Here is a 21,447-nt window from a genome sequence, read left to right on the forward strand (position 1 = left end):
CACAGAAATTTCAAAGTCACAGTGAATGTTTTCACCCTTTTTGATTTGTGATTATTGTAATCTTTTGTATGTCTTTGTGTGGACCCCAGGAAGAATAGTCTTCACATGGTGAAGACTAATGGGGATCCTTATCAAATAAACAAATAAATAAACAGAAAAGTAAACTGAAGGATTTCATTAGTATAATGACCAGTTTTAGGATTGGTTTGTATCAATATACGTCTCTTAATTATCTTCAATAATCAAGTTGGAAAAAGTCTTAATAGTTGGTGATTTTAATATTCATGTTGATGACAGCAATTCTTATGCAGGAAGGGAACTTTTAACACTAACTGAAACTTTTAATTTTGAGCAACATGTTTCTGGCTCCACCCACCAAAGAGGCCAAACTCTTGACTTAGTTTTTTCTCTTTTCATCATTGTTACCAACCTTTGTGTAGAAGATGTCCACATTAGTGATCATTGCTGTGTTTAATTTGACCTGTCCTTTGCTCCCAGACCTACGCCCTCTGAGATTAGGTCAAAGAGGCGCATCATCACTGAGGATACAGCAGTTCAGTTTGCTGCCTTGTTTGATTCTAAAGTGCTTGAGAAATGTCATGACGTGGATAGCCTCACTTATAGTTTTAACAGTCATTGTAAATCTATTTTGGATCAGATTTGTCCTGTTTAATTTAATTTAGTGATAAAGAAAACCCCATGTCCATGGATTAATGTTTGTATTCAGGACATGAAGCGTCTCTGTCGGAAAACTGAGACTCTATGGAAGTCTACCAAATTTGAGGTACCGGTACATAGATTGCATCTCAGGAACTGATGTTTTCTTTAAATGAAATGATAAAAAATGCCAGATCTGACTTCTTTCGTCAGATGATAGTTTTCAATAAGAAGAAGCCCCGAGTTGGGTTTGACACCATTAGTTCTCTTGTGTGTCCTGTTGCTCATTCTTCACCTGTTTCTTGCAAAGCTGATAGCAATGCATTTTTAAAGGATTTTATCAGAAACATCTGGGACATTGAGGCTAAACCCCCTCTCCCCTTGTCTTGTATTCCTGTTGTTGTTGTTGAGCCTGCACCCGAAAATTTGTCTCCTTTTAGTCCGTAACCCAAGCTGATATCTCAGCTTTGGTAACCAGAATGAAGCCCTCATCTGATGCTCTTCCCTATAAACTCTTTTTAAAAGTGTTGGATGCCATTGGCTCCTGGGTTACTAAGCTGGTAAATACCTCACTGTCTTCTGGTGTTTTCCCCAGCTCCTTTAAACACGCCTTTGTGGAACTACTTCTCAAAAAAACCTAGTCTGGATCCAATCGATCCAAGTAGTTTTAGGCCCATATCAAAGCTCCCATCCTGTCTAAAGTCTTAGAGAAAGTGGTTTCTGAACAATTAACTTCCTTTTTGGAGAAGTGTAACATCTTCAACCCTTTTCAGGCTGGTTTACATAAGTATCACTCTACAGAAAATGCCCTGCTCAAGGTATGTAGTGACATTATGATGTCTGCAGACTCTGGGAAATGCACTGTTCTGATCCTGTTGGATCTTTCCACGGCATTTGACACTGTCGATCATGAAATCTTGTTAACAAGACTGAGGGATTTGATTGGAATGTCTGGACCGGTTCTATCCTGGCTCATTTCCTATTTGTCAGGTAGAAGCTTTAGTGTTTCAGCAAACCAGTTCCTGTCTGACTCTGCTGATTTGCTGTGCGGAGTACCTCAGGGTTCTGTTTTGGGTCCACTTTTGTTTTAATTATATGTTACCCAGTTGGGTAAGAAAATCCAGGAGTTTGCTGATGTTTCATACCATTTATTTGAAGACGACATCCAGCTTTACTGTTCTTTTAAGACCTCTATGATTCAGAAATTGAATTCCTTGATGGAGTGCCTTGTACAGATAAAACAGTGGCTCAGAGTAAATTTTCTGCAGTTGAACTCAGATAAAACTGAAGTGCTGATGATTGGCCCTGATGATGTTATTCCAGCTATCAGCCAGTTTTTAGGTGATTTGCGTGTCTGTTTTAAGTCAAGCTTAAGAAATCTTGGTGTTGTCTTTGACAAAGACATGTCATTAGAACACCACTCCAAACAGCTGATGAGGAACTGTTTTTACCATTTAAGGAATATCTCTAAACTAAGAACAGTTGTTTCAAAAAATTATCTTGAGCTAATTATTCATGCTTTTGTGTCATCTCATTTGGACTACGGCAACAGTTTGTGTTAAGAACTGGCTCGTCTTCAGCAAGTCCAAAATTCTGCAGCATGACTGCTGACTTGCTCAAATAGAAAGGCTCACATCACAACAATTTTAAAAACTCTTCACTGGCTCCCCGTCTCTTTTTGTTTTAACTTTAAAATCTTGGTGCTGATATTCAGAGCTCTGCATGGTCAGGTCCGCTCCTACATCAAGGACCTACCATGCCCCTACACTCCATCCCAGAGGCTGAGATCATGTGACCAGAGCTCATGGTCCCTCGTACTCGCTTTAAGACGCGAGGAGATCGCTCCTTCCAGGCCGTCGCACCAAGGCTCTGGAAAGATCTCTCGCCGTCTCTACGTTCTCTGGACTCCATCCATGCTTTTAAGTGTGAACTTAAAACCCACCTGTTTCTCCAAGCTTTTAAACATCAGTAGTCAGAGGGTTGTTTTATGACCACCATGTTGATTTTATGTACTTTTTTCTCAAACATATTTTTATTGATTTTTCCCACAAAAATAGATGCACATATAAAGACATGGCAGAACTGTGAAATGCTCAGGCATCCAAGCCCCCATTTTAGCCCTCCCACCACCCCCCCACATACAACAACAAGTCAGGTTGCACAAAGGTAAATGCTGTGTAACAGTAGATGGTACATCATTCCTGGAGCAATAGAAAACAAAAACAGTAGCTGGAAGTCAGGTTTCAGTTCAAGGTGAATAATGAAGTGAGCAGCAGAAAATACATATGAAGGGAAGCAAACTTATCTCCAAACATACCCTAAATAATGTATTTAAAGAAGGAAACCATAATAATGTTAACTAAGGGGATTTAAGTAGGGATAGTGCCATTGGTCTGAAAATTGGTAAAGTGTTCTAAGAAAGGCCCCCACACCTTATGAAATTTGTCTTTCAAGTTATGGATGGAATAGTATATTTTTTCCAGATTTAGGCAGGACATAATATCCACTGTGTGGGTGGGCGGAGCAGCATCCTTCCACCTCAACAGAATTGCCCGTCTGGCAAGCAGGGAAGCAAATGACAGAGTTCGACGTTTAGCCTTGTACTTTTATTCTTTTATCGGTATTGTCTCGTTTTTATCATATTGTTTTATCCGTGTTATTATTGATGTTGTTTTATTTTTTGTGAAGCACCTTGTGACATTCCGTTGTCTGTGAAAGGTGCTATATAAATAAACTTTACTTACTTACCTACTCTCTGTTGGCCTAGTTCTTAAGAAAAAGCTTGCGGTAATATTCTTAGGCTTATTTGTTTTTGCAACTGCTGCTGATCTGGCCTTTGCGGAGATGTCCATTGGAGAAATGTTTTCTAATCAAAATTGTCTGCAACTTTGTCTCCTAACATACTGTACATTTTCATAATTGTAGCATAGATCCATTCAATTTAACTTCATCTTCGTCTTTTAGACGTCTTTCCAAAATGTAAGCTGCTTCACATGTGTGTAAGTTTCCTTCAATGGTCATTGGATATTGTTTGATGCATCATTTAGGAGATGAGGATCCAGGAAGGGTTATCTAATGAGTCTTAATGAATGTATTATTTGTCCAGATGCCCCTCTACAGCTGCGCAGAGCCCCATGAGCTGTACTCTGGGGTCTTTTAAATCTTCATCACATCTTAGGAACTCAAACCAGGACTTTCACAGTGTTTTACCATCTTTTGTCCTTTACCAAGGTATCTGGAGGTCATCGTTTTAAGTAAAAAATAGAGAAATCCGCCATTGGAAACCTTAATCTCCCTCTAAGATGCATATGTGAATAGAACCTGTGAGTTGGTTTCGTGCAGGAGTTTGAGTTTATAGGACTGTTTTTGATTGATTCATCAGGGTTAAGTTATGTTTCTAGGTGACTGCAGATCTGAAAAGGAAACAACCACAATGTGCAGATAAAAGGGCAAGGCACCAGCCATGTATTCGGCATAGACAAATACAGTGTTAGTAACCGCTATATGTGTAATTAGAAACAAGAAATATTGAACTCAGCTCAATACAAGCACATCATTAAACTTTAATCAACATGCATGAGCGAGGTGTGTTTTGTTTCGCAGAGGAGAGTTGTTGCTGTGATTTACCGCTTTGGTTTGCTCTTTTCACCTCGTGGATGCTCGTATCAATGAGACTGCTGATAGTAACACAAAATTGCAAGTTGGAAAGATAAATAAAAGTTTCACCTGGGATCATGACCAGGAAGCAGCCAGATAAGTCTTGTTAGGGGTCGTGGTTTATGATCTCAGACTATACTCCTCACGAAATATATAAATACTATGCAATACAAAACCTGAAATATATAATATTATTTTAGCTTCAATAAAACCAAACAACACTATCCTCATTTACATTGTTATTTTATAACGTCTGTTGCACGTGTTATGTGTCAAGCTTTCTATTTAAACAATTTAGAAATAAGTACGTCAAACTAGTTTGATTAAAAACATTTCAGTCATTTCAGTTAGATCCAAGTTGTTATAATCCAGTGCATTCCAAGTGATTAGAATTGATGTTGATAATACAACATGTATATTTGTAAATGAGTCATATAATACCAGTTCGTAAAAAGCAGCCTAACGGCAGTCCTGAGAATGTATGGGTTGGTAGGCATCAGCCAAACAGAAAGTATAGGAGCCAGTTTGAGATTGATGTTGCACAACGTTTGTATGTTTTGGGGTTCAATATTGGTTTTGGTGTTGACAGAACCATTTTGCTGGATGTTCTACATTAAAGTTACACATTCACCGCCAGGAGCTGCACCAGCACCGCTGTCAGCCCTTAATTAATAAGTTTCCTCAAAAAGCTGAGTTATGTGCCAAATTCTACCTACTGGACCCAAACTGGGAGAAGGTTCTGATCGTTAAAGGCTCTGTTTCCCATTCTACGATTGGAAACTAAGAACCGCATGTACAGTACGTCTGCAGTCAGAAGCGAGGACTTTAGAAGTGAAGGAAAGGATTATTTCCCCACACAGGAAGTCAATGAAGCTAAGATTGGAGAAATGTGGTACTCTCACGCCCGTCTACTGCTTTGACATTCAGACAGTTTACCAAACCCATTCTTGCGGGTAGACCAATATTCAGTGTGAACAAAAGAACACAAAGGCCCAATCCTTTATGATTTAAGAGGATGCGGCTGACAGGAGTCGAGGCTGCCTGACAACCTGCTTCATTTCCTACTGATCATGTTTTGTCTTTTGTCTAATAAAACTTTTAGGAATGGAACAAAAACACTTTTTCAGTTTTTTTTTTTCAATAATTCGGTGCCTCAGAAAGGTAGATCACTGTCAAAACAAATGTCCTCACTTGGCATTTGGAGTAAGCCAATTCTTTTAGGGGGAATGTGCAGTAAAACTGTTGACGCGAGGCAGTATTTAACGTCAGATTTTCAGTGTTCCAGCTGTGTACCAGAGAGAAATGTTCCCAGTTGCTGTAAGAAGGAATTGTCAGCCCCTTTTTCTAGTGTTTTACCTGAATTCAGTGGGGATCAAAGGCAACAAAGAATGACAGCATATGACGAGCAGACTTTCTAACCTCATTCCAGGTCAGGGCTCTGCTTACTCAGACTTACAGACGAGGCCGGCTCTACGCAGGGGCAAGAGGGTGCAGAGCCCCCTTAAATAAATATGTTGCCCCCTCAAATCAAAATTTTAGAAGTTGAGAAAACAAAAAAAAAAAAAAAAAAAAATGTTCTACTGTACATCTGTTGTGTTTTATAAATTTGTTTGAGAAGATTTTTATTATTATTCATAAGACTACCTTTCAGTTTTGTAAATATTGACTATAGTCTGTGAAGTCCTACTTTAGGTTAACATATATTTGAGAATTAGGCCATCCAGTTAAGATAAATGTTGTTGGTTGATAAAATCTGGATGAAGGATGTTTTATTTTATTTTATTTTATTCATTTATTTTATTTTTATTTTTCAGTTTCCCCCCCTGAGGGATTGCCACCTTATTGTGGTCAGGGGGTTTGCGTGCCTCAGGGACCTTAAGAGCTATACCAGCAGGAGCTTAGTCTTCAGGTGTGACACCCAAGTTGGACAGGTCTGAAGGTAGAGGCCTGAAGGTAGAGGCCAAAGTGCAATCCGCTTCTCCAGGTTGGGGTTGGACACATAGCAAAAGACCCATTTCAATGAAGAAAGCATCGTTACTATAAGCACAGAAAAAAAAAGTGGTGGAGCATGATGTGTACACATTATGCCCCCTTCACATTTCTGACTGCCCCCTCATATACGCATGCCTAGAACCGGCCCTGCTTACAGATCTGTAAAATAAGGAAAGCTCAGGTCCAGAACAATTGGCTGTGGTGCAGCTCTGCCACCTTAAGACAACTGTGTTTTGAGCCAGTTGATGGAACAAATGGAAGAGAGAAAAGTGAATACCCCCCCCCATCTCAACGAGAAATCAGATTGTGTTACTGTTTTGTTTCTTTTCGTCCTATGAGCCCGGTCTAGAGAGGCCCTCTGCAGGTTTGTGAACAGGGTGCGTTCACAGACAGGCTGCCGGCTCAGCAGAGTGTTGTGTGATACCAAGTGTGAAGTAATATTCTGCGACCAGAGTCCCAGTCAGACTGGTAATTCACTCCAGTCAGACTGGGTTGGAGGGGGGGGGGGGGGTATGGACAGGGAGTAAGGGTGGTGGGAAGCTGAGAGAGAGGGCAGGGGGTTAGAAGATGAAAGCTGAGAGTCCCTTTTTTCTTCTGCTTTTCGCTTTGTTCATCCTCGTTTTAACACTCTGTCCTCCTCCGTCCACTTCCCTTGATCGTTTTTTTTACTTCACAGCGTCGTCTTTAATTGCACTCTGCTCATCACCTCTAGCTATATAAACAGAAAGGTTTTTTTTTTTTCATTTTTTGCATTTCCTCTGAGTGAAAAAAAATGATTAAACCATGGGGGAATAATCGTGGCTCTTTCCTGGCAGTCGGGAGTCGGTGATCTGCTCTGGTGCCATGTGTCAGTCAGTGTTGCGGAGAACTCAATGCAAGGCTTTTAGTAATTTCTCTCCCTCTCTCTCCCCCTTTGTTCTCACCTCTCCGACCCCTCTGACTCACAGGAAACAAGATGGAAGGATTCCTCGCATCTCTGATGAAGTAGAGCTCTCACTCGCGCATTCCCGCCCTCCGTTTCCTCTCCCCTCTCGTTCAAAGGTAAAACATGAATTTGACCTGCCGCCGCTGCTCACTTCTCTAATCAGGTTTCCATTTGCATTCGGGGCTGGTGCCAAGAATCTGACTGGGTAATGTGACACGAAGGACTTCGATGTGCCTTGAAAAAGGAAAAAAGAATCAATTAACAACGAGCTTTTAAAATCTCCACATACGCTTTGGGATTATTAAGATCAATAATAGCTCCCCCTCCCTTTCCGTCCACACAGCTCTCTGTTTGAAGCCTCCTCATCATGAGAGCATGAGCATATGCCCATTTCATAAATTATTGAAAAGAAAAAAAAATGTGCCCTCGTATTCCACTACCCTGGGCGAGTCTTTTGTTCCAACCATTCATGCCCCGTTCTCTGCCGAGACTAATGTGCTCTATTCTGTGCTTATCTGATTTTTAAAGTCTCCTATCTGGAGTAACTCCCTTGATTCATACCGTGCTTAATAGACTTTTTGTCCAATGATGCAGAATCATATTTAAGCAAGACTAGTAATGCCACAGTAGCCCAAGTTTTCAGTTTTGCAAAGAAAAACCTGTAATGGAAACTCCTATGATTATAAAAAAACTAATACTTTAGGTATCACAAAAACCTCTGTATGCTTTCATGAGGTGGTTTTTCAGATGTGTTGTAATCCAGTTCATCACAAAAGTGAAATGGAGACACTTTTTCATGTGTGCATGTTTGCATGCATCCGGCATTACTGGACGTGCCAGTCGATTTAAAGTCATCAATATCTTGTCACCAGCTGTTTTTGGCCTCATTAATATGATGTAGTTGTACCATAACCCTACTGGATCATTATGTATTGCTGCATTACGTGAGGGCTTTGCCTCTAGATAATCATTCGAATGATCTTCTTCTGTTGACTATTTTTCTCTAGAGTGGTAGCGGCAGGTAAGATTATTGTCAAGGAACTACAAAACAGACCCAAAGCAGACTCAGCGATATTTCACCAGAAGGCTTTATTGAGTTGTAGTCAGGGAAGCGGGAAAGGGCCAACGAGGGAACGGCAGAGCTGAAGCAGAGGGCAGATGGGATGGCTGAAGGCAAGTGATGTGGCTGGCTGGAGAGTAGTGGTTGAGCAGGCAGGCCTTTTTCTGGCAGGCGGCTGTGATGTGGTCCTCAACACAAGGAAACAGTGAGGGACAAAAATAACAGGTCCAAAGATTGATCTGTAACCAGGTCTGAACATAACGACCACAGTAGCTGAAAAACAACGATCTGGCGAAGGCTAGATGTAAGAACTGGGGTAGATATTCTGCTTGAGCTGAAGAGTGGATTCATTGCAGGTGCGTCAGGTTGGTAGCTGGCGATTAGGGGAATGGAACTCCATCTCTTCCCCTTCATGAAGCTGAAGCAGATTACTTTCATCAGGAAGTAAACCTCCAAAAAAGGCTTTTTTGTTGATGTCCATGAACAATGACACATCCTTTTATTGATGAGGAGGCTGCACAAGTTACAATAGAGTACCAGTTCCACCAGGAAAATATATCCAGACTCCAGAAATACTGTTTCACATACCTGAAGGTTTTTAGTTGGCATGTTTTTCTGCCCAGTCACTTGGCCTACATGTTACATTGATCACCAAATCATGGCCATCATGGCCTTGCTGGTCATGGTCGAAATGTCTTCTTGTTAGGCTTTACTTTTCTAGTCTTGTGTTTTTCTTGGTTCTTCTGGTTTGCTCTTGTGTTTATGACTTGTTTCCTCTTTTATTTTGAAAGTCTGGTTCCAGGTGCGCTTCGTCCACAGGCTATGGATTGTCTTGGCTTTCCCTTCCACCCTGTTTTTCTGTCCGGCTCTGCAATGCTTCACAGTCTGTGTTTTACTTGCGTTTTTTTTTTTTTTTTGTAAACGAGGTCTTCAGTTATTATTTTTGGGTCTCTGCCTGTGCAACGTGTTTTGTTTTATTAAAAAGGACTTTTGTTGGATCCGCTGCAGCCTCATTCTCCTAAATTTGGATCTTCCCCACCACAAACTTTGTGATAATATCCTCTTACATCTGACCGCATACTTCTTCATACTTCTGCTTCTTTTTTTATCATTATATAAATGTATTTTATAAGTATTTCTGAGCAAGTACCCTATGTGATGTAGAAGTTGATGTTATTAATGATTTTTCATGGAGAATTGCAGCTGCATAATATACCTTAATTCCAACACTTGTCACTCGTTTCTAAATGGTTAGTAACACCTCACAGTTTGTTCTCCCACACCAACTCTAATTTCTACCCTGCTGCAGCCATGTTACATCTCTGCAAGAAGATGTCCTCAAATGGACTGCATGATTGTAATAAAAGCTCTAAACATGGGACTGGAGCTCCGTTGATGACGAATTAACACTGAACTAACTCTAAACTAGGGATATGAGGCTCGAAACCACCATTTCAGATATCTCTCTTTGGCTTTGAAACACAGCTCCGATGCCTGCTTCAAAACACCTGTGTCACATGACCGTGGTTTCACTGATTCCAGGTTGGGCGGGTTTTAAAAGGTGGGGCACTCTCATGCGAAACAAAACATCAGCCAAACACACATCCAGAAGCCACAATACTTTACCGTGTTGAAAACGCAAGTTACATTTCTGTTGTGAGACGGGAGAGGGAAGCTGATGGCAAGACTGATAGCCATTTTGGCAGTGACAGATTAGGGATTTCTTCATCTTAGACAAGTAAATACTACTACTACTACTAGTGATGGTGAGTTATTAATATGACAAACTGTACTGTTAGCGAGAGCAAGTGATACTGACTAGGAGTGGGCTGCCATTTTTATGGCACCCAGGGAGTAATGAGGGTTAAGTGGTTCATCTCGGTTGCCATCCCGGGGGTTTGAACCCGGGTCCTCCAGATCACTAGACTACCACTTCCCCATACCAATTTTGTGTACTAATATTTTTGTATCCCTGCAGTTAATCTTCCCTGCCAGGGAATATTTTTCCAAAGCTTTTGTGGTTTCTTGTGAAAATAGCTAAACAACAGAATACTAAATAGTTGCCTTCATGCTGTATCCACTCAAGAATATGCTTGTAACCCACAAAATGGATCAAGCACCGCGTCGTCTCGCCATCACAGCGTCCTGCTAACTGAGCCCCTTCAAAGATGTCATGTCGCACATGAAACCAATTCAAGCTATAAATATACAACTTACATATGCATCAACCCTGCATTAAACTCCAGCGGTGAACATACTGCACAATTACTTTAATCACTGTAAAACGTCTCAGTGTTCAGAAAAACACATGATTTGAATTATATTCATACAGTCAGCAACAGGTAAATTAAGTTGTGGAAATCGCTGTTTGTCGTTTTATGAAACACATGAACAAGAAGTCCAGTAGATGTCACTGCAGAAAGGAGTTTCAAATGTTTTTAAAGCTTCGAAACGATTGTCTGGAACGTTTCAGTGTTTCAGAAAGCCCGGCTTTGCTCGCCACTACTCGTTAACCTCCGGTTTTTATAACTGAGTTTCTCATCCGAGGGTTTGACGACTTGAGTTATTTAACTTTTAACTGGCTTCCCTTCCCGTGGGCCGCGGTACACCACTGTAGATAAAGAGCGTGAGGCAGATTAATGATGCCCGGCGGCTGCGTTACTCATGCTCGCTCTGAAGTGCTCCCCCTGAACTTTTGCCCCGCATCTCTACTCTGCAGCTGAGCCAGAACCAAACAGCGTCACGGCGATTACCTGCAGGTTGACCCTCTCACCCCTCCGCCACGTGACAGTTTTATGTAACCTCAGTAGTCCAGAATAGCCGAGTCAAACGCAGCCTCTAAAGCGGGTGTCAAGCATTTTCATGACCACTGTAGTAAAAGATCTTGCGGAACGGGCGTTGATGATACAACAGCGGACCTCTGGGACTGTTTCCTTGGATGAGAAATAGAGCCATGATAAATAATGCTATTTACTCCTATTAAATGCCAAAACATCTACTGAGGATGGAGATACAGGTTTTTCCCATCAAATTTCACACACAGAGCAAAGGTTAAAGGATAAGGTTAACGATTAAATAAATAAATCCAAAAGAAGACCAATCCAATTATGAGCTGATCTTTAAAAGGAGCAACATCACAGATTGCAGTATTCATGTAACATTATGGTGCACATCCTGAAAGGGTGGCGGGATATGTGAGGAGTATTTGCAGTACTTTTGCAGTGGTAGTGAGAATTACACCACAGTGAAGATCTGGACGGATGTGAAGCGGACGTTAACAGGGTGGAGTTGATTGCGTCAAAAGGGCATTGCGATGGCAGCTGACGGGAACAGCTTTAAAGTTCTACTCGAGGGTGGAAGTATGAATGCACGGACAGAAAAAAATAAATCTGAATAAATATGCATGCATGAAGCTTCCTGGAAAGAAAAATAAAATTAAAAAACCATAACTTCAAACACTTTCTCTAATATGATTAACACAAGCGCTGTGGTTTGGTTTAAGTCATCAGTTTCACCCGCTGTGCCTGAGCATGCCGCAGTACTTACTAATATGTTCACTGGCTGGAGTTGAAAGAAGCTAATAGAGGAAAAAACAAAGTTGCTTTTTCTTTTTCTTTTCCAAGGCATTGCTAAACAATATTAATACTGCACCCCAACCCCAGCCTCTACAGCGGGAGGTCAGTATTTGGCATCACCGATGGCTGACTCCAGCAAAATAGTTGCACTAAAATAGAGTTACCAGCCCTTACCCTCTTTCCATCTGTGCCTTTTAATTCCCCCCTGGTTTCCTCTCTTTTTTTGGCTCTTCTTATCTTTCAAATGTTACCCGCAGGTGAAAGGCCTGTGATGCCCCCGCTGCGCTCGCTCTCATTGGCAGGCTGTCGCGGTGCCTGACAGAAGAATGTGTGTCCTCTGTCGCAGGCTTATCGGACAAATATAGATCTGCAGCAGTTGTTCTTGACTTAATCATGGCGTTGGAGACACAGCTGTTGTTTCTGACATGCACTGGAAATACCGAGTGGACAGAATTACACATTAAACATCCACATATTTGACGTTGGATTATCACTGTCTTTATTTTAATGTGCCTTTGTGTTTTGCCTTTGTTGTCAAGGTTTTCCTTATTTTTAGATTTTCTTTGTATCAAGTGAGTGCATCCACGATGCAATTCATATGCAAAGCAGTGAGTTTGATAGAGCTGTAATCTTTTAGTTTGCATGTGCCATAATGAAGTGTGTGTGTCTGTAGTGACAGGAGGTTGTAATTGTTACAGTACAATTACTCACCGGGTGGTTGGTTTAGCACGCTATGGCTGTAAAACCCACAGATGAAGATGCCTTGTGCTGCGGTTTTGTCATTGCGCCAGCCTCCCTGACGCCTAATAGGACTGGAATCGGTACGGAAAAATGAGTGAAAGTTTGAGAAAAGAGAACCTGTAAAGGCTTACTGTCTTCTTCTTTTTTTCTTCAGCGATCACATTCATCACAGACACGTGGACAGAGCTTTGACAATGATATGTCTTTGAGGCTTACTGTTAGCTTACCTTTGGGATCAGTTTTTAAAGTGGCACCGCCATCGCTGAGAGAGCTGAGGTTGTAAAGCCCTTTTGAAGCAATCTTACATTGCCTCAAATAATGTACCTCTGGATTCTGTCACGATTACCTCGTCTGAGATTGAAAGCAATCTGACAGGGTGTTGCGAAGGTACATACTGAGATTTTATGGATCAAGGCTACAACCCCTGACTGCCCATCGCGTGCAGTTTCCTCGTGTCTCACACAGCAAAACTAACGTCGTAAAAACAATGTTCCTGCAAACCAAAGCAAAGATGCTGCCACAAACTGATCTCATGTTGGTCATCCTGGGAAAGTGCACAGATATCATTGTGTTCCCACTTCTAAAGCCCCCCCTCTTTTGTCTTTATTTGTTCTTGCATTAGCTCCTGCTGCAAGTGTGAAAATCCCACATGTCGGAAATCAATTCTGCTGTGAAGAAAGCTTAGAATTAAGCCATCTATAGTTCTGTGTTTTCACAACAGTGTGATGAAACCACTGTGCTCCGTGACTCGCTGCCTGGATTGGTCGAGTCCGACGGTAATAGCAGGATATTAATGGATTCAAAAGCTGCACGCTAAAGGTTTTGTCTTTCAACGGCAGCGGTAATAAAAATGGACTCCACGCATAAATGCCCAGAAGATGTTAATCAAATTGCAACTCTCTTTTCTTTTTTGCTGGAGCGACTGGAGATCTGCCTCAGCATACAGAGCGTTCCGCCTCGGCTCTGCAGACCTCGCCCTCGGCGGTATTCAATCGGCCCGTCCGCGGTGCAGGTGGGGGGCGGAAAGGGTCGCTCGTGAAAACTATATTTGTGTCCTCCAGGTCCCAGGGGTCACAGCCAGGTCAGGGGGCAGTCTGGGCAGCCAGATCAGATGAACGCACGGCAGTTTTTCTCTGTCTGAAAAGCAAGGCTTTCGATGCACATTGATTGTCTCCCTTTTGAAGTTTCGGCTGCCATTTAACAAAGGCTTCGCCTTTGAGGCTGCGGCTAACCCACGGATCCCAAATGAAGAGATGAGGCATGAGTAGGCGTGGGGATGCATATCACTCTTAGTTTGCCTGTGGAATTTCAAAATGGGCCCTAGTTGTGAAAACTTAATGAACAACTGGAAAACCGGACTCAAAACTTTATTGCTCGGTCGGGGAGGTTCTGGACTGTCTGGAATATGAATATTAATTACCTCCTTATTTATTCAAGCACATACAGTTTTGTGCTTTAATTGATCCGTGAATCATTTGAACATTAAGCTATTTACTTCTCTGGTTCTTTTCTTGTGCATGCAGATACGCACGAAGACGATAACAGCTTGTGGAAAAACAACAGTTATCCATCTTTCAGCCTCTGAGGCATACGAACTAAACCGTGATAGTGTGTTTGTGTTGTCTCAATAAGCCCAGGAGACAAAACGTGAGCAGATTAAAAGCCTGAAGGCCACGAAGTCTGATCGCCCAGCTGAGTCTTCGGCGTCTCGTTCCACTTGCTTCCTGTTTGTCTTCGTGTTTTTCACCATGAACTGCAGTCACCAAAATGAAGGACAAGCGCACAAAAGCATGTTGACTGTCCAAATATCTCACACTGAGATGTCGCGCTTCACAACCCAAACATTGGCACTGCTGGTTTTGTGTGACTCCAGTACTTACCGCCCCACACTCAGTAACACCTGATTCTTTATGTCATTTCTTTTCAGCTAGCGGAGTCGCCGAGGTGGCTAAGTGCTTTAGTGGCAACCCACTCCTGGTGCAGAATCCTTCCACTGAATGCCACCACTTGTGCAGATTTTATTCAAAGTAACCACTTTGTCTTGTGCAAACCCCTCATCAGTGTTCCTCGAGGGAGATCGATGAAGACCGTTGGCCGTGTTTATCTGCCGCTGCGAAATGAAAAATGCTGAACATACAGTTGGAGCTGAATTTATTCTCTTGAATGATTTTCCCTTTTAGAACTAGGTCAGTGCTGTTAGCTGATGTTGGAAGGGCGTCTGATGGATAGGTCTACAGAGAGCAAGGCTGTGCTTTAAGAGAACAACAGCCCCCGCTTTCATCCCACAGCGCTTCCCTTTTCATCTCACCTTTCCCGATTTCATCAACAACTTCCTCACACGCTCTCATGTCAAGCTCATTCTGAAATATGCAGAGATGACGTTTACCAGGTACCTCACTTCTCCATCATCATGCTAGCGTGGTATTTGCTGATGCAGGAAATTTAGCTTCATGTTTTTCTCACATGGTGTATGTCCCCAGGGGTGACGTTCATTCATTCATTCATTCATTCATTCGTTCATTCATTCATTCATTTGTTCATTCGTTCATTCATTCATGCATTCATTCATGCATTTATTCATTCATGCATGCATTCATTCATTCATTCATTCATTCATTCATTCGTTCATTCATTCATTCATTCATTCATTCATTCATTCATTCATTCATTCGTTCATTCATTCATTCATTCATTCATTCATTCATTTTCTTTGTACACACTGACATGTGCATTTCCACGCATTGCATGTTTTATTTTCTCTTGAATACTTTATGGTGCAAGAGAATTGATTAAAAAACATCTGAGCGAGTCCTTGTGCAAAGAAATGGAAACATATCGATGTAAATGCTACCCGCTCCACATATTTGGTACATTTCTTATCGTTAATCATCTGAGCAAAGGAAATGCCCCCTCCGATATGTTTTCAGCAAAAAGCAAACAGTATTTTTATGAGGGAGAAGAGACGTGAGAGGTAAAGATGACAGCAAAGAGGAACAGAATTATCACAAAGCATAACATATGAAAAGGAGAACTAAACAGTTTTCTTTTTTTCATTTTCCTGTTTCTTTAGCGCGCACATGCACATCTCTGTGAGTGCATTAAAAATAGAGAAGACTGTTTCACAGAGTATAGTGGGAGCGGAAGTACATTGTTCCTCCTTCATCCTTTTTCCCACAAAGCAGCTGTGTGTCACCAGGAGGGTGGTGGCAGACTTTCTTTCTTTTTTAGGGGGGTGGGGTTGAAAAGAGGAAGGAAGAGGATATGATATCCTCACATTACAGCACATGCTCTCACTAACACAGATGTATGTGTTGTGATGGACAGCTCTTGTGCGTCGCTGCCTGCGTGACTGTGAGAGTCAAATGTCACTGTCAGTCTCGTCCTCCTCCGTGCGGCTGACGGTCACGCCAACACCGTGAGTCTCGTCATCTCGCCTGCACTTGTTCTCGGGGGAAAGATGGCCGAGCTCAGGATGGCCAAGAGTCCCTTGTTGGACGGACTTCTCAACAGTCCCGCCACGAAGCCGTTTCTATTGAGACGATGCTTCAGTGACGTGAGTATTTTTTCCATTTGCCGTCGGGGAGAGTTTGCTGTGGCTCTGGTTACTGTTGCTCCTGAGTTCTTTAGGTATCTCAGAGGACCATGCATGTTATGTGTAACAGGCAAATAAAATGCTCTGCTGGTCCGATTTTGGAGGAAGAATGAGATTTGTATCTTTTAATTTTATGATAACATGTAAAACACATTTTGCTAATTCTGTTGGGGGGGGGGGGGCTTGTGATTACACAATCTGTAAGAGCTGTAAGCGCCTGCACAGTCCAGGACTGCACTCTCAAAGAAGATTCAGCACTAATATGGTTAGTGTGGAGTTTGTCTCGTTAAATTTGATCAGAGTAAAGAACAATGTTTGTTTTAAAGTCAGAGGAGCCGCTTTTCCCTAAATACCATGCCGTGCTGTTTATTTCCACAATGCAACAGTACACGGCTGCATCCCTGGCAGTACTAGGGTCAAATATGTGTCATTTTATTTGTTTGTTTTGTGGTTGGTAACAGGCATCCGTATTAGTCTAAAGTGGATCAAAGTGCTACTATTAATGCTTTACAGATTTCTCCCCTGACCTAGAGGATTGAAAATCTTTTTTCTTTTTCCTTTTTTTTCTTGTACATGCATATGTGAACATGTTGATGTGCACATGTGTGCTTCGCAGCGTTTTGGAAGGCCTGCGAGGCCTTCAGTAGATTTGAGCTGTCATGTGGAAACATCAGCCTGGCACTGCAGTCTGCTTGTGTTACATGGTAAACTGAAGACGCACGCTACAGCAGGCTGTTGTTAGGGCTGCTGATGTGCTCCATCACAGGTCGGAGCTGCTTAAAATCCTCCATGTGGCCTCGGTATAGATGAAAGGTGCATGCCTCCGGGTATTTTTGTAGCTTTCCGCTAATTGGACAAAACACTGAGCAAAACTCTTAAGCTCTGCAGTAGCGAGTGACTGTAGTGTAACTGCAATTACATAGCTGGCTTGAAGACTCGCTGTGTCACGAGCTGCACACCAGCTGGTACATGTTGATTTAAACGGCAACATTGTGCCACTGTTAACATGAAACCTAGCTGTCAGACAGTCTGTGTCAACTCACTTTTATTTCCTCTCAGAAGCAATCTGAATTTGATTGCTGTGTGAAAGGTGCCTTAGTCACACAATGTGAAGGCAAGCCTTGAGCTAACAAAAACTGTGTCTTCTAGCTAATTTGGCTGTTATGTAGTTACACGATCTGTTGGCTTTAGCAACAAGGAACACCTTTGAGGTTTGACGATTGTTTCCCCAAAAGAGTTATTTGTTCTCACAGTGTTTGTCTTGAACCTTGTAGGAGGAACACTTTCAAAGGTGATCCTGGCATATAAATGGAGCCTCAGTGAGACTGGTAGCAAGTAGCAAGGGGGTGTGTGATGGGAAGCAGCACAAAGGGGAAGTTATTTAGGGGTAGAAGAAAGTCCAAATGTCTGAAGAATGCCTGCAGAGCTAAAGTAAGAGGGAGGACTGTGTGGAAATGATATTATCACAGCTATGCAGATTATCAAACCTCTGTCCCCCTTTCGGGTGTGTGTCACCTCTCTCCTCCAGACCTCGGACCTGTTTGCCATGATCGAGAGGATACAGGTACTGTAAGTGGCCTCCTGGCTCCGCTATTTGAACTCACTGCTCGACTTGCCTGATCTTCCTCTCACCGACTTTAACCCAGCTGCATTAGCAGAATGTCCCTCACTTCAGACAGCAGATTTCTATCACTTCTGTTTCGAAACTCCAGTCTGTTCGCTTTGCAACATCAGAGCAACACTTGTCCGCGTGCATCCACATATACAGTATACCTTCTCTTTTCATATCTGCAGCTTCGAGCGGACTGCAGAAACTCAGAAAACCCATCCGAATGTGCTGAACAGAGCTTTTGTGTTCTCTCTTCACAACTGGGTAGTTTTGTCAGGGTCATCAGATGTGTCAAATTATGTGTTTTTCATGATGTCTCCTGGACTCTATATATTTAGCTTGTTTTTTTTTTGTTTGTTTTTTATGTCAGAGCTGCAGCTATTTTTTAGCTGCTTTTTTCATTTGCCTTTGAATATGTAGTCGTAATCTGGCAAAGATATTTTTATTGGTATATGTACCATCCTAAGTGGTCAAATACTGCATCAAGCTGATAAATCAGCATTACCTTGAAAATGGAGGTATTAAAAAAGTCCTTACGCACTATTTAGACTATCATGATAAATCTGAGTGTGTTCAGAATGTTAAGAGGTACAAAAACGTAGCTTAGGTTTTCAGATCTGATGGAAATTGAAGCAATATAGATAATAAAATAAAACCCCAAGTGAATTTACATGATTTACTTCTGCGAGGATGCATATCACCAAAGCATTTATTTTTAAACTCGATATTTAAAGCCTTTCCCTGCAAACGTCTCCAAAATGAACCCTCGTCTTCATTGTCAGTTGCTAAGCACCCAAGCAATACAAGCACGACACACAATGTGAGAATATTACGTCTCAAGAAGTGATGCGTATATTCTAAACGTTGCGAGAGAATAATGAAAGCATTTGAACCGTTTGCAGCGAATGCATTCAGTGAAACATTTCCCATTTCCTTTCCATTTATCTTCCTTAGCCACCAATGTGCATCAAATGTGATACATTTCAGACTTTGCTGCGGGGCATTCTGCACAGAGGCCGCCGCTGATTTAAAATGTTTAGTTAGTCATCTCTCATTGGGAACTGTCGGTCGTTATGAGTCAGCAGATTAAAATTAAACACAATGTCTGGAAAAATCGTCTTTTTTTTTTGCACTGAATGGACCCTCAAGAAGAATTCTGGGTAGTTATCTGCATTGGAGCTCGTTGGAAGCTTTGCCCGTGTTCTCACAGGCCTCTGCTTAGCTTTTTTTTATTTTTATTACCCACTACAGTGTCTAAAATATTGCTCCTTTGTGCTTCCTCTTTCTGTGGCCCATCTGGTGATTGAGCTTGCATACGTAAACAGAATTGCTATGAAGTATGCTGCCGCGCAATAAATTTCATTGCTCGCGACTATCAACAGTGTCTCTGAGTACGCCGTTATGAAGCTCTGAACAGGCTGTGTACACATTTCCCCTTTTTTATCATCTCTGCCTTGTCATTTCTCTCTGTTTTCCCCTCGACAGGGTTGCAGAATGGATGAGCAAAGATGCCCGCTCCCTCCTCCCCTCAAAGTGAGTCGCAGGTCCTCTCAACTCCTCGTAGAACATGGTCCGGTAAAGCACCCGGCCTGGCCGGGCTATAAACCTCTCCTCATCAGCTTTCAGGCCGGCTTTATTGGCCCTGAGTTACGAGCTCGGGAGGGACTGGGACTTCAGAGTCCCCTGCTGTCCCGTTACCCAGGCAGGTTACGGCGGTCACTCGTGCGGGTCGGGAGCCGGCCGGCGTCAGCAAGAGGTCTGAGCTCCGGGCCAGAGAGAGTGTAAACAGCACCCGCCACCCTGGGTGTCAAAATATTGCGTGAAGCTTGTTTCCAATTAACCTGCCACAGTCGGGTGCCAGCGCTGCACACTGAGGCCTCGCTCGTGGAATGTGCTGCGGCACATTTCAGGTGTTAGATGGAGTCGAGGTCGGGGCCACGTAGCCAGCAGTCAAGGTGTGCTCGGCTTTGTGCTCAGCGGGACAGGGTCATCTTGAAACTGGAAAAGATATTCTTGATAATGCTTCCAGAAAGCTAGGATTATAATCCCAGGCCCACAGTAAAGATTTCAGCTCAGCATTCTTAGTAAGATCACGTGGTATGGTCAGTACTCGAGTTGTAAAAAAAAATCAGGGGGGATGGTGGATTTTATCATATGGGGACAGATAATTTGTGCTGATTAAAAATAATATAATATATTACAAATAATAGCACTGACCAAAACACCTGCAGAAATACTGCAGGAATGACATAGCAGCAGTTAAATGCAGCCTTCTGTAAGCTTTAAATATCCACTGGGCTTACATCAAATACATCAAAACACAACAATAAAAAACAGTTTTCTGAACTTATCAATATGACTCTGTCCTTCACAAGATAAGTAAAATGGATCACTGCAAAAACTCAAAATCTTAACAAGAATATTTGTCTTATTTCTAGTTAAAATGTCTCATTTTAGTAAAAAAAAATCTCATTACACTTAAAACAAGACTCATCACTGGAAAAAACAACAGTTTTCACCTGTTTCAAGTAGATTTTCACTTAAAATAAGTAGAAAAATCTGCACGTGGAACAAGATTTTATTGCTTGTAATGAGAAGATAAATCTTGTCCCACTGGCAGATTTTTCTACTTATTTCAAGTGAAAATTTACTTGAAACAAGTGAAAATTGTCAAATAAGTTATTTTTCTGGTGATGACTCTAAATGTTGAAAGAGCAGTAAAACCACATTCATTGATGAAATTACATAAGGGATGGAAAGGGGGGATGATTTTGACTGTTTTTATTTCAGGGGGGATGCCATCCCCCCTCATCCCCCCTCAACTCGAGTGCTGGGTATGGTGTTGTTTCTGTTTCATTTTAAGGAAAACTTGATTACTTTTAGTACTTTGTGTCTAGCCCTTGGACATCTTGGCAGAGAAAAAATGAAAGTCATGACTGAAGAGAAAACAAAAAGAGACCAAACTCAAGTACATTTGGACAGCATCCTAAAAGCAACATAACCTTTCTGTCTGTAGGAGACAAAACAAATTACAAATTCAGTCAAAGTTGCCACTTTAATTAAGTCTGAGGCTCCCACCGTCCTTACACTCAACTATCCACATGCTGACACCATCTCCTGCATGTCAACATGAATTACAGCATGTCACGTTTGAGCAGTGCAACAAAACAAATGTCACCGGACGGGAAAAGATAATATTTGATATAAAATATTTGTTATTATAAACTGGCCGGTGATGGGAATGAAATGCACTCACTGGCAGTAACCAGGGACAAGTTATTCAAGTCCGCCTCAGTTCTCTATGGGAGGTTTTTGCACCTAGTCAGTAGAGGTTAGAAAATAAGGGATGTTAAATTTTGCTTAATAAACTTGCAAGTTACAATGGCTTCTCAAGCATTGCGTAAGTGCAACAGGGCTCAGAAAGTTGTCACTTGCTTGCAAAGTCTTTGTCCTTTTAGGAAACTACCACGTGAGAGTGCAATGTAAAAGCCCCCCCCAACTCAAAAAAGTGCACAGCAGGATGTATTTGATATTCTGTCAAAATGTCCGTGCAATTTTTTTAATTGTCCCTTAAAAAAGGCAAAACTGAAAGTGTGAGTGGAGGCAGCTGTGTGTCACTTTGACTCACACTCGTTTCTC

The 21,447-nt window shown here is 41.9% G+C and overlaps 1 protein-coding gene across 9 annotated transcripts in view; it reads left to right on the plus strand.

Moving 5' to 3' along the window:
• rap1gapb (RAP1 GTPase activating protein b) overlaps positions 1 to 21,447 on the plus strand; it is a 134,575-nt gene that overhangs the window by 89,718 nt on the left and 23,410 nt on the right. For 8 of the 9 annotated variants that reach the window (XM_061726902.1, XM_061726896.1, XM_061726894.1 and 5 more), the window contains 2 exons: positions 7,254 to 7,347; positions 19,294 to 19,341. In XM_061726902.1, the coding sequence (XP_061582886.1) occupies positions 19,303 to 19,341 (39 nt within the window). In that variant the 5' untranslated portion in view covers positions 7,254 to 7,347; positions 19,294 to 19,302. Of the gene's footprint in view, positions 1 to 7,253; positions 7,348 to 15,931; positions 16,161 to 17,727; positions 17,764 to 19,293; positions 19,342 to 21,447 lie in introns of all 9 variants that reach the window. The other variant, XM_061726897.1, reaches the window with a different exon arrangement.

The sequence above is a fragment of the Cololabis saira genome, chromosome 8, assembly GCF_033807715.1.
Source record: "Cololabis saira isolate AMF1-May2022 chromosome 8, fColSai1.1, whole genome shotgun sequence".
Taxonomy (NCBI): Eukaryota; Metazoa; Chordata; class Actinopteri; order Beloniformes; family Belonidae; genus Cololabis; species Cololabis saira.